Genomic DNA, 13,561 nt, shown 5'->3' with positions numbered 1-13,561 from the left:
AAAGCCTGACATTAAAATTGTTGCATGAGGAATATTGTGTGCTGAAAGACCCGAGTGTTAAATGTTTATTAATTTGTGATTATTCTCAGTCATATTTTTTGCTGTTTTCAATTTACAGCCGTGTCCTTTGCCTTTAGGGGCAACTTATAAATATTATGTATTGGGTTTTCACCTTTACAAAAAAGCATAAATGCGTCCACTCTGACATTCATTAAAGAAAACAAATAAACACACTTTAAAACAGAGAAACATTGGCTCAGTTTTACACATACGACACCTAAAGTTACAATAATAATGTGCAGTTAGCTTTATCTCATCAGTACCTTTCAGAAAATCCCTGCAGCATGATGGTAGCTACATCAAGCTCCAAACAGTTCAAATAGAGTTCACAAACTTTATAAAATTGGTCCGACTTTGAAAGTAATATGTATGTAAGGTATTATAATGGTGCAAAGTCAGACAGCACGCTTGGACATTAGTTCATATACACTACAATGTATTATTTGTTCAGGGTACACATCTAGTAGGGAGGTCTAGAATGAGGAACATCAGATCCGTTTTGAGTTCCAAATCTGATATCTTTTCAGTTTCTAATAATAGACCAGCATCTTTGCAGTTTATGGCATGACGAAAGACAATAAGTTAGAGTGCCTATATCTACCTTGCACTTAAAGCACATTGGTGAAAGTAGTATCTGCACCAAGTCTGAATGCCTTCAAATCACGATTGGACAAGCACTGATTGGATAAGCAATCACAAAATATCTTATCAGCTTCTAATTTTAAAGTTAAAGGTACCCATATAGACGTGCCAAACTTTCCAACAGGCTTCTAAGCCTAACCATTGAAAAAGAGGATAACTATGTATATATGTATGCATGTATGAAAGAATGGGATTAAAATTATGCAGTTGGTGGTTCCATGTATTCTGTGTATAATCTTAAATTGTATTGCTTTAGTATGATTGCAAACCAAAATTGATTTAGCATATTTACATACACCTACGTTCTTAGATATTAGCAGAATGTAACAAGAGGATTCACCACACACACACACACACACACACACACACACACACACACACACACACACACACACACACACACACCTATGTGTGTGTGTGTTTATACCTTATAAAGTATAAAATATATCTAATCTACGTCTATCTATCTATATAAATTTGAAAATATTTTGTCATGGTTCAGAATATTTTATTTTACCTTTAGGTGAAATTAAGCCGGCTGTGTGAGCAAGACAAGATTCTACAGGAGCTGGAGGCCAGGATAGGCACCTTGAAGGATGACAAGGTTTTTCTTTTACATATAAGTTATTGTGTGTGTGTTTATATGTGCGTTAGTATGTACAGGTATAGTCTGTAAATGTCATTTGTGTTGTGACACTGTCTGTCATATCCCTGTCTAGGACAAGTTGGAGTCTGTGCTGGATGTATCGCACCAGCAGATGGAGCAGTACCGAAATCAGCCAACACACGCTGAAAAGATTGCCTATCAGCAGAAATTACTCCAGGAGGATGTGGTGCATATCAGGGCTGAAATATCTCAAGTGTCCACGGTAACACTCACCCTGCACACACAGGCTGTTATACTCAATACAAAGCAGCTGATCTCTGCACTGCTGCAGTCACACTACCAAGTGGATTCCAGGACAGCTGGTGTCTTCTGAGAACACCTTTCAGTGCACATGTCTATTTTTGGTTGTTCCATTTTGGTAGTTTCTGAAACCTCCACTGTGTTTCAGGATGACTCTAACTACTAAAATGAATAATGGGGCAGCCCTGCTGGCTGGAAGGAAGGATAGAACAAACTTATAATTGCACATCTCTCTGTTGACGAGATCTCTTTGTTTATAAAATTTCTGATATTCAAACTACTCAGTGATGAAATGAGAAATATATGAGGTGTGCTATGGAGAAGCAGTAGTTATCAAAATGAAATGATAAAGTTTAGTTTTCAGTGTCAGTATTTGTTTGAGTCACTTTGGTTTTGTTTATAAAATCTTTGCCATTTGATGCTCGGCCTGGGCAATATCACAATATTTTCTTTCTATATTGACCTTTAACAATATTTATTACAACATACAGTGGGTAAAATATGGATTGAACATGTCACCGTTTTCCTCAGTAGATATATTTCTGAAGGTGCTGTTGACATGAAATTTTAACCAGATGTCGATAACAACACAAACAATCCACACATGCAAAGAAACCAAAACAAATAAACCACATAACATAAATGAAATTACGAGTGATAAAATGGAATAACACAAGGAATAGTACTGAACACACACTCACTCATCTTCACCCAAGATGGGGTTGCAGGGAGCAGGAGCCTATCCCAGCAGTCATAAGGCATGAGGCAGGGTACAACTCAGACAGGATGCCAGTCTGTTGCAGGGCCACATACAGACAAACCAACATGCACAACTACAGACAATTTAAAGTGTACTATTCACCTAACCTGCATGTCTTTGTATGTGTGAGAAAACCGGATAAACGGAGAGAACCCACGCAGACATGGGGAGAACATGCAAACTCCACACAGAAAGGGCACAGGTGGGAATCTATCCCATGACCTTCTCACTGTGAGGCAACAGTGCTAAAGACTAAGCCACCATGCTGCAAAGTATTGAACATGCTTACCGAAATTAATTTAATACTTTGTACAAAAGCCTTTGTTGGTAATGACGGCTTGAAGACACCTCCTGTATGGTGAAACTAGTTGCATGCATTGTTCAGGTGTGATTTTGGCACATTCTTTCACACAAACAGTTTTTAAATCTGTAAGGTTAAATGGACCTCTTCTATGAACTCTGATCTTTAATTCTTTCCATAGATTTTCTGTTGGATTCAAGTCAGGTGATTGGCTGGGACATTTTAGCAGCTTGTTTTCATTCTTGGAAACCAGTTGAGAGTTTTCTTGTCTGTGTGTTTGGGATCACTATCTTGCTCAAATGTCCAAATGTTTCATCTTCATCATTCTGTTGGGAAAGGGAGCGCAAATGAACGGTCAATAGATGAGCCAAAATATAACAATTTAATGTTGTGAATGTGCACAACGAACATACAGACAATCTCAGAATATCATAACAGTTAATACACAAAGGTGACGTGTGGGCAGGCTCGAGGATAGAAGACGTCTGTCCTAAGAAGAGCCGGAACCACACGATTTCCGCCGCCCCAGAACCTGGTGAATACTGGAGCCGCCAAGTCCCGAATTCCCAGGTGATCACCGTCCCCGACTGTCAGATCTGGTACTGCTGGCGAAGAACAAAGACAGTCAAGTGTGGGTGTGTGTACACCCAGTAACAACAACGGTGGGAATGCCACCTCCACCTCTCACTCAGAATGCTGAGGTATTTACAGTGATCCCTCAGAGGAAAAGAGTGCCGTCCTGCACTCACTCAGCCTCCACAAGAAGAGGGACCAGTACTCCTGCAAACACTCACAATATACAGCTTATTAGAAACACAAATGGCTGAGGATATTACCTCCAATGAAGTATGATATCTCGGCAACGAGGTGGAGATGACGTCTGGTCTTTATGGAGTGAGATGATGTTGAGTAGATGGGTGACAGCTGTCAAGAGGTAATAAGCGACAGCTGTCACCCCCGGCTGTGTCCATGGCGGCAGCGCCCTCTCGTGCCTGAAGCCCGCACTTCAGGCAGGGCGCCCTCTGGTGGTGGGCCAGCAGTACCTCCTCTTCTGGCGGCCCACACAACACATTCTGGTAGATGGCAGCAGATTTTGATCAAGAATGTCTCAGTACATTTTTCCATTCATCCTTCACTCAATTATATGAAGTTTGTCAGTGCTGTATGCTGAAAAACAGCCCCACACCATGATGTTCCCACCTTCAAACTTCACTGTTGGTATGGTGTTTTGGGGGCTGATGTGTAGATTTGAGTTCCAAACATGGTATGTATTATGGCGTGCAAAAAGTTCCAGTTTTGGTCTCTTCTGACCAGACTATACTCTCCCAATATCTGACAGGCTTGTCTAAATGTTGTTCAGCGTACTTTAAAGGAGTTTCAACATGCTTTTTCTTCAGCAATGGAGTCTTGCATGGCTGTTGCATGCATTACTTATTGTTTTCTTTTAAGCAATTGTACCTGCTAATTCCACATCTTTCTGAAGCTCTCCACAAGTTGTCCTTGCCTCTTGGACAAATCTTATGATAATTCTTTTCACACCTCTGTCAAAAATCTTGCGAGAAGTACCTGCTTATGGCCGGTTTATGGACTGCATTTATATAGCGCTTTTCCATCTGCATCAGAAGCTCAAAACGCTTTACAGTTATGCCTCACATTCACACAGACACTCAAACACTGATGTCAAGGTGCTGCCATGCAAGGTGCTCACTACACACTGGGAGCAACTATGGGATTAAGGACCCTGCCCAAGGGCCCTTAGTGATTTTCCGGTCTTGCTGGGTTTTGAACTGAGGATTCTCTGGTCTGGAACTCAACGCTTAACAGCTAGACCATCAACTCCCTCCCTGGTTTATGGAGGAATGACGTTGTTTCCACTTCCAGATTATTGCCCCAACAGTGCTCAGTGGAACATTCAGAAGTTTAGAAATTCTTCTGTAACCAGTTCCATCAGTATGTTTTGCAACAATAAGGTTGTGAAGATCTTGGGAGAGCTCTTTACTTTTATCCATCAAGAGATGTTTCTTGTGTGACACCTTCATAATGAGACACCTTTTTATATGCCATCAGTTGGGATGGAACCATCTGAAATTAATTTGCACTGACAAGGGGCAGGATTGCTTTCTAATTACTGATAGATTTCAGTTGGTGTCTTGTCTTTCTATGCCTTTTTGCACCTCCCTTTCTTCAGGTGTTCAATACTTTTTTCCTGTAGCATTTCACATTATTATTCATAACTTAATTTATGGACATCTATGGTTTAATTTCTTTGTATGTGTAGGTTACTTGGGTTGTTACTAATATTTGGTGAAAGTTTCATGTCAGTAGCAACTTCAGAAATATATTTACTGAGAAAAATGGTGACATGTTCAATACTTATTTTACCTGCTGTACAAAGTTCGTTTGATCAAGACCTGAATTTTTTTTTTAAGTGCATCAAATCATAGTCGTGGAGGTTTTTTTTGGGGGGGTGGGGGGGGGGGTGGGGGGGTTTACAAACTTTTATATTGCTTTTTAAGATGCCTTGTAACCAATATTTGTTTGCTCAAAATGTGAACTTTTAAAATATCTGACTCATGCCTGAAGCATTGCATTTGCATTTCTGAACTGCTATGGCTCACATGTTTGCATCTATTCAGTGTTTCTGTTGCAGCTTTGCTGCATATAATTTGTCTTTGATAATGGCTTTTCCCCACATTTTCTGTCTGCTTCAGATAAACTAGTTTTGGAACTGATTTTACAGGGTGCTAAATTGCTTGTTGTTTTGTTTTGTTTAGTTTACTGTATTTTCCGGAGTATAAGTCACACCGGCAGGGGGGCAGATTTTGGGCCACAAGAAAAGAAATCTTACTGGACCACCCCCATATTATTTTGTCAGTATTATAATTGTATTAGGGGCCAAGCAATACACGTGACTTGTCAGTGAAAATGTTTATAACCAATATCTGTTTATAACTGCATATACTTCTCCAAAATAGACAGTCTAACTGGTGAATTATGCAAACCCATTAGTACTAACGACTTTGATCCCTCAGGTCATAAGCGTATGGATTTTTCAGGAGATTTGATGTCTAAAATGTGGATCTTGCCTTATAATGTTGAATATCTTTTGCTGTGTTTTGCAGGAGATGGAGAATGCATGGAAAGAGTACAGCCAGCTGGAAAGGGACGTGGACTGGTTGAAGACAGCTCTGCAGGAACAGATGAACCGCAGTGATCTTTCTCAGGTCTGTGGATCATTAAGAGCTGTCAAATAGGTCATTCACTGTCATACATGAGTAACTATTTTGTGCTGTGCATCCGAAAAGTATTCACAGCGCTTCATTTTTTCCACATTTTGTTACGTTACAGACTTGTTGCAAATGGAGTAAATGAATTTTTTTCCCCTCAAAATTCTACTCACAACATCCCATACTGATAACATGAAAAAGCTTTTTTCTTTTGAGCAAATTTATTTAAAAAAAATCTTTTTTGATATTGTCAGTATCGGGTATTGTGTGTAGAATTTTGTAAATTAAATAAATTTCATCAATTTTGGAATAAGGCTGTAACATAACAAAATGTGGAAAAAGTGATGTGCTGTGAATATTATCCGGATGCACCATATGCGTTAAACTTTATGTAGTGGATAGTGCATATGTATTGTGTTAGAAGTGGATATAATCTAATTGGGTTTTCGTCACTTATGTGGTGCCCGGTGCTGATGTGTCTATCTATCCATGGAAATTATTTATTTGTTGTGAGCAGCAGGAAAAAGCCCAAATAAAGAAGGAGCTGTGGAGGATTGAGGATGTTATTGCCGGACTCAGCACCAGTAAAGCCAACTACAAAGTCACCATCTCCTCTGTGACCAACCCAGGTGAGACAAGCTGAGTATCTGAAAATGGAACTAGGCTGCTTTATGTGTACAAATTAAATACTATGGGTGATTCTTACTTCTTTATAAATAAACATATACATCCCTGTGTTGCTGTGCATTGCTGGGAAATATGCACCACGTGCGGTTGCACAGACACTTAAAAAAGCATGCCAGTGTTCAGTCTTCTGAAATCCCAGCAGTTTTCCCTGTAGAATGTGTTGAAATGAGATGATACTGGGAAGTGTTCAACTGCCCTCTCCATCTCTGCTGAAAAAAACAATTCTTGTTACCTTTCCTCTCAGCCTGGGCATCACATGGTGCTCTCTGTAGACACATTCACAACAAAACAATCAGGCAGAATATCAATAAAATACAGCAGTGATCATCTTTCGGTTCAGACAGGTATTAGCTGCTTATTTCCTCACCATTTGAAACCTTTTTGAGACATTTTCTAGAAACATCTGTACATTAATGCCAAAACTGCCAACCAATCAAAACATTGGTGCCTTTACTGCTCAGACAAGCAGATGACCATCAGAAATGAAACATCACCTGTGCAGATGGTGCTAGAGAAGTTTGTAAAGTTCTTTACTTGCGACTTCAGCCATATTTTAACATTAAAAAGTCTAAACCAGATACTTTTTAATATTCTGAAGATTTTGCATGGGAAAACAAGGCAGTGATATCACAGTGTGCATCAATTTCCACAGACAGGAAGTTTGTGCCTTCTGTATCGATGTCATCAGTGCCTTCTGGGTCTGGAAGCCCATCTATGGTGGAGATGAGATTGTCCCAGCAACAGCACAGCCCTCACCTCAGCCCCAGTAGCTACACCCACATCCTTTCCAGCAGCCCCAGCCAGCAGCATTCGCTTCACTCTACAACTCCCATTACCACCGAGTACAAATGGGTGAGTGTGCACATGTTCCGAAATAATCAGCAACAGCAGAAATTGAATAACTGTCTTCTGAAGAAAAAATAATCTCAGTGTGTTCTTTGGTTTTCATTGATGTTTTGAGCTGAACTGAAATAAATTAATAAAGTTTAGAATCGGTCATCACTGACAAACATTTCAGGTTTGTCAATGTGACATAAATATGTGACCTTTAGTAAAAGTATTTGTGTTTGTGTTTGTAGAGTGAGGAAAATGTGCCTCCTCGACCTCCCCTACCTCAGCTGTACAGTCCTGAAGAGAATCCTCCTGCTGTGCCTCCCTTACCCAGGGAGACGACAGTCATCAGACACACTTCTGTACGTGGCCTCAAACGACAGTCAGACGAACGCAAGAGGGACAGAGAGATTGGCCAGTTCACTAATGGAGACAATAAGGTGCATATGTGTGCAGTAAGGTGCCCTGACACAAGCATGTTTTTGATTCACGCAACATCACGACCTGAATCGTGAAGATCCCACACGCAGTGTTCACAGCTGGACGCCGTTCTTTGTTTAACCGGCTGCCCCGTGCTCTGCTTCGGATGCTGTGTATATAAAATAATTATTTTGTGGCAGATTAATAATTTTTTCCTGCAAATTGGCCGTTGAAAACGGCTCTAATCACTTCCTGAATCACAGAGGAGGCTGCAGCCGGAGCCATTCGAGCGCGCACGCATGCGTGCACCTAACAAGCTGCAGAAAGCATTTTGAGCTGTCTGAAAAGGTAATTATTTGACTTGTTTACATTGTCGGGGCTTAATAAAACAGTTGTGTGTTTTTTCCTTCTTGTGTGCAGCTGTTAAAAGTATTTATTTTTATGTTTATAACAGATTTAACTTCTTGTTATAATCCTTCAGACGAGCTGCGCTCTGATGCGATCTGCTGACGTCACCACTTGCCCTGTTCACTTCTTGTTTACTCCACTTGACGAGCTGCACATTGTGTTGGAGATTAGATTGCGCCACATAGCACGACATTTGTGCGTGAAACATTTTTTTGAACATTTCAAAATTCTCTGTGCGCATTCTCTGTGCGCATGCACCAGCGCCCCTCTGGAGTCCTGTCTGCACCCGTTAAAGACGAGTTTATTCGCCAGAATCAAAAACATGCTCGTGTCAGGGCACCTTTAGTGTGCCAACATTTCAGTTATATCTCTGTTTCTGATGTCTGCTTGTTTATTTTAGGTGGAACTCAGGCCTTTCTGGAGTGATCCTGAGCTTCTGGGAGCTGGTGACATCTCCAATCATATCAGCCTGGCAGTGTCAGGACATGAAGGAGGTTATCAGACTTTACCCAGCCGAGGTGAGCTGATGGTGGTTTCAGTAGTAGAGATGAGCAGTGGCATGATTTTTATGTAAAAATTTCTTTCAAATTTGCCAACACAAATTGGGCTTTTTAAAGCTGTATGGCCTCTGGGTTTTTTTTTTTAAAGATTTAAGTCATGAAAAGAATTTTCTTGGGCACCACTATAATTTTACTCCTGAGCATTTAAATAAGGGATTCATGATATGATATTGCCAATATGATCAAAATTTGCGCTGTCTGGAAACAATGTAGAATTTCTTCCCCTGAAGGGAAGAAATACAAGCGATTTGACCATTTGGTAGTGACGTCATAGATGACATGGGGGCTTCCCCTGATCTGCGTGAGGGATGCTAGGAAGGATCTGGCGACTGCCAGTTGGAGTAAAGAAAGGCAGCATGACACCAGCGCGCTCCTTGCTCAAGCAAAATAAACCAAGGTGGCAGAAAACGCTCCGAAACATATTATTTCTGTATAAATCTAATATGTTTCTCATATATTTTGTGATTGTTAGTGAGAAATAAACACTTTTAAATCTAAATGCTGTTTTTGAAATCAGATAACACCTCTGAAGTGATTCACAAGACATCTTCCATATATTAGAATGCACGCCCTGGAAACGTGCATCAAGCAAGTGGGTCAGGTCACAGGTAATCTCAGAAGCTCATGGATGCGCATATGAGCTTCCTCTTGCAGTACATCTGCATGATGTAGCCAAAGGAAAAGAAAACATTCTCTATGGAATGCCCCCAAGTTAAATATGTTCTCTTCATTAAAATGAGCTGTAATTTTGCAGCATGTTACAAAAATAAACCTACATTATAATACTTAGATTTCTGTAGAAACTAAATTTAGTCAGTTTTGTGAAATTTGAACAGTTTGTACAGCTTTAAATGCATTCTGCCTTTATGACCTTGGTGTTAGATGGTGGAATTTGTGTGATCACATTTGTGTGTCTGTTCAAATTAGCCTCATAAAAATTCTGCCGTACAAAAAAAGCAATGCACAAAAACGTGTACATATCCCACGTATTCTTCAGACGGCAAACAAGATGGCAGATTTTCTATCTCAACACCTCCCCCATCTTATACTTGTAGTCAGGGCTGGACTGGCATCTGAAAAGGGCCCGGGCACTTTTTGATCACCTGAGGGCCCAGCGCCGTTATATATACAATATATATATATAGGCCTATATATGATGTCTGGAAGCATATGCTAAAGAAGAATGTATGTGAAGTTCTGTGTATGTATGTTTTTGAGGGTGAGAGATAGAGAGAGAGGAGGATAAGGTCACTAACTTTTTTTTTTCCTGATTATGAGCCCTGATATGAGCCCTGCCAGTGAATCTCCGTCTCCTCCTCCTCCTGCTCACTCTCCACCACCTGTGCTCTCGACGCCGGTCCCGGGCTAGTTTGAAATGACGGGCCGTCGGCCCCTCTACCCGAACCCGAGGTCGAGCTTGTGGTTTTAAACATATCTGTGATTTTGGCACATTTTGCTGTGTCGTCTTTTAATTTCTGTTTTCTTTTTTCCTTTTGCTTCTCAGCTCCACTCTTTTGCTTCTCCATTTTGCGCACAACTCTCCGTTCGCCACTCGAGCTCGGACCGAATAGCCAAAACTTTGAATGATGACTTGGGTCAGGTGGGGGCCTGTAGGGAGGGGCGGGCCTTCGAGAACCAAGGAATTTCATTGGACTAGCCCAATGTGCCTCAGGAGAAGCATCCAATGGGCCTCTATGTGTCATTTTTTTTACCATTGCAATCAATAAAAAATATAATTATATACATATATTTTTTAATGACAGACCTGAGGAGGCCCAAAATGCGCGAGGGCCCGGCGGGATTTGCCCGGTACGCCAGATAACCAGTCTAGCTGTGCTTGTAGTATTATTATTGACATTATTGTAACCCTAACCTCAACCAAAACGCACATTCCAAGTGTTTAATGGGAAATGTCTGTTGTGCATGTGCATGGAAAGTCATAAGAATGTGCAGAAAATATCACACTTTACTTCTTGTTTGATATTATTTGAAAAACATTATGAGAATGTGTTGCTTTGTTTGGGGCAAAAATGCACAGACTGAGTTTTTAAATTGTTTCTTGAGAACTGATTCCCTTTTATGTAATTTAACCTTATGAAATCACATATTGTGCTGTATCGAAAAATGTTCAGCGTCCTCTGTCGGAAGGCATTAACACTTCATTGGTGGAGGAATACACTCAATGAGTGCCCTTATTTATGAGGGACAAAGTTGTGCTGTATGATAATGTGACAAAGTTAAATGTTTTTTTTTCCATCATATTTCAGAAAGTGAAAATTTTGTATCTTCTTCTTATCTTCTTAACTCATTACATATAAATGTTTCAAACATTTTCTTTTTATTTTAATTTTCATAATTGTTGCCTACAGCTCCAAAAAACAACAACAACAAAAAAAACATGTGGTTATTCCTTAGGAGTGAGTGGATCCTTGCTGAAGATAAATAAGTCCGCAAGCATCGCCTCATATGTGACCCTCCGAAGAGCAGCTTCAGCTGCAGGATTAAAGGTATGACTCCAAATCAACATAAATACAATTATCATATATAGCACCTATAAATGTTAAACTTGACATTTGAGAGGTGAGCATGTGACCAGAGGATCCTTTGCTTGATTCCCCATCAGAAAGAACCCTCATTAAAAAGTACCTATCACAAAGATGCTTAATTCCCATGTTGCTTCCGCTGTGCATTCAAGCACCCTGATGTTGGTGTACATGTTTGCGTGGATGGGTGTATGTGAGGCATCACTGTAAAGGATTTTGAACATCTGTGCCACATTGAAAAGCACTATATAAATGCAGTTCATTTAACTAAAATATCACAACTTAAGTTAGTAGAGAAATAACAGAAAAAAATGTTACCACAGTGTCCTCAGTCTTAATTAATGAATTAAATTTTACATCACATCTGAACTGTTGCAGTGTTAATGGCTTGTTAACTTGCCATTTCAGAGAGAGATAGAGAGCATGAGTAAGCCATGCAATATTTAAGTGCAATAACTGAATCTATAGTGCAACAAAAATATTCCTACATGAAAAAAACTTCCTTAGGGCCCCTTCACACATAGTTACGAATTTGGTCAAATTGCACATGAAGCATGAATTGTATGCAATACGTGTAAAATCATAGCTGCCTCTAACGCCTTGTACAGTTGTTGCTACAACTATTTGTGCACACCAGCGGCTGAAAGACAGAATGTGCGCTGTGACAGCCCATCGACCCCTCTCGCAGCAGGTGTCAGCCAAATTGCAGATGACACGCACAAACATCTAACACCGCTCGCTTGGCACTTAGAAAATGTGTAGTCTTTCGCACTATTACCACGACAGCAGTCAGCAGACGATCACTGTCAAGCTGGATGTGAAATTTGTCTAAGTGCCCCACAAGTGTGGCTTTGCAAACAGACACAGTGACATGTTGGTGTGTGTGCTGAACTGATAGGGGGTCTGGCCGCCGACAGGAGCGGCTGTGAAGATCTGTGGTTCTGGACGTCACAGCTGGGGAACACGTACTGTGTTTGGACGGACATGAACTAACAACTGTCCACTGTGACGCGCGTGTGTCTGCTTGCTATCATAACGTGGACATACATAAAAACATATATCACTGTTGCAATGGGCTGCAGCGAGCGAGCGCATGCCACACACATTGACAGGCTACCCCAGGTGAAACAGAGCATCAGATCGTAACACGCTGCAGGTGATGTGAATGTCACGCCACCCACGTGAGCTCTGTTCCACATGACACGTGCCAGTCCTGCAGCGCGCCATCCACAAGACACATGTTTCGGCAAGACACGCCGCCAGTAGATCTGGAATTGATAAGAGCGCACTGCTTCTCCTTCATGTCATTTTATGACTGTACATCTGTGACCATCGGTCATCTACAGAGGAACAGACGGATCATACTTGTATTGCCTGCTTGATAAGAGGGATTCAGTAAAATGCGGTGTTTTTATATGGTGTGTGTGGTTTTATTTTTTCTTAAATACGTCCATGTCCTTGTTGATATCAGGCATTTTCCCGCACCTTTTACAGGACAGCGATGGTAGCTCAGTGGTAAAATCTCTGACTGGCAATCAGAGCTTTGGAAAGTGCAGGTTTGATTCCCGTGGGTGGCAGGTAATTTTTATTTTGTTTATTTTCACAGCAGCTGTGCGATGTGGTTACATCGCACAGCTCCTCACACTGTGTTCCTACGTGCATGAACCGTCATAGCTGCATCTTGCATGCCTGCCCATCACCTCGATGTTTTCGTGGTTCGCTCATACGAGCTGTTTTGCCATGAGAGGTCCTGAGTTGTACTTATTCGTACTATGTGTGAAGTGGCCCTTAACAGTGTTGTTTAATCAAATCAGTGTGATGTGTCACACCATTAGCCATGGCAGCAGTAAGTGTTTTTTAAAGTTATTAACAAAAGTGGCCCAAGTCCTTTAGACGTTTACTCAACAGCAGTTGAACTTCTTTTGCCACTTCACAGTTTCAAAAAGTCAGATGGCAGTATACCTTGAGGGGAAGAGAGTGTCTGTTGTAAAACAACCAAAGTCAATCTGTTCAACAATAAAAGATTCTTAGAACAGTTTTTATTGTGAATCATTGAAATTGTTGAGTTTGCTCTCCATGGCGGGTACATTTTCTTTCTTTCTTTATTGTTTATTTGATGAGGACAATGCACATTAATGAACACTTTGTACATTTTCATGCCTTAGTGTAAATATTTCAGATTTAGCTAAAAGCTACTTTCCATCTGTAGTCCTCA

General features: G+C 40.7%; 1 protein-coding gene across 8 annotated transcripts in view; it reads left to right on the top strand.

Annotated features, from left to right (window-relative positions):
* The window catches only part of plekha7b (pleckstrin homology domain containing, family A member 7b), a 273,942-nt gene that overhangs the window by 207,660 nt on the left and 52,721 nt on the right, over window positions 1-13,561 (top strand). For all 8 annotated transcript variants that reach the window (XM_034191278.1, XM_034191265.1, XM_034191251.1 and 5 more), the window contains 8 exons: window positions 1,226-1,306; window positions 1,422-1,571; window positions 5,793-5,894; window positions 6,415-6,526; window positions 7,237-7,436; window positions 7,664-7,855; window positions 8,644-8,761; window positions 11,219-11,310. In XM_034191278.1, the coding sequence (XP_034047169.1) occupies window positions 1,226-1,306; window positions 1,422-1,571; window positions 5,793-5,894; window positions 6,415-6,526; window positions 7,237-7,436; window positions 7,664-7,855; window positions 8,644-8,761; window positions 11,219-11,310 (1,047 nt within the window). The remainder of the gene's footprint in view (window positions 1-1,225; window positions 1,307-1,421; window positions 1,572-5,792; window positions 5,895-6,414; window positions 6,527-7,236; window positions 7,437-7,663; window positions 7,856-8,643; window positions 8,762-11,218; window positions 11,311-13,561) is intronic.

The sequence above is a fragment of the Thalassophryne amazonica genome, chromosome 2, assembly GCF_902500255.1.
Source record: "Thalassophryne amazonica chromosome 2, fThaAma1.1, whole genome shotgun sequence".
Lineage (NCBI taxonomy): Eukaryota > Metazoa > Chordata > Actinopteri > Batrachoidiformes > Batrachoididae > Thalassophryne > Thalassophryne amazonica.
This window is presented reverse-complemented; position numbering and strand designations above follow the sequence as displayed.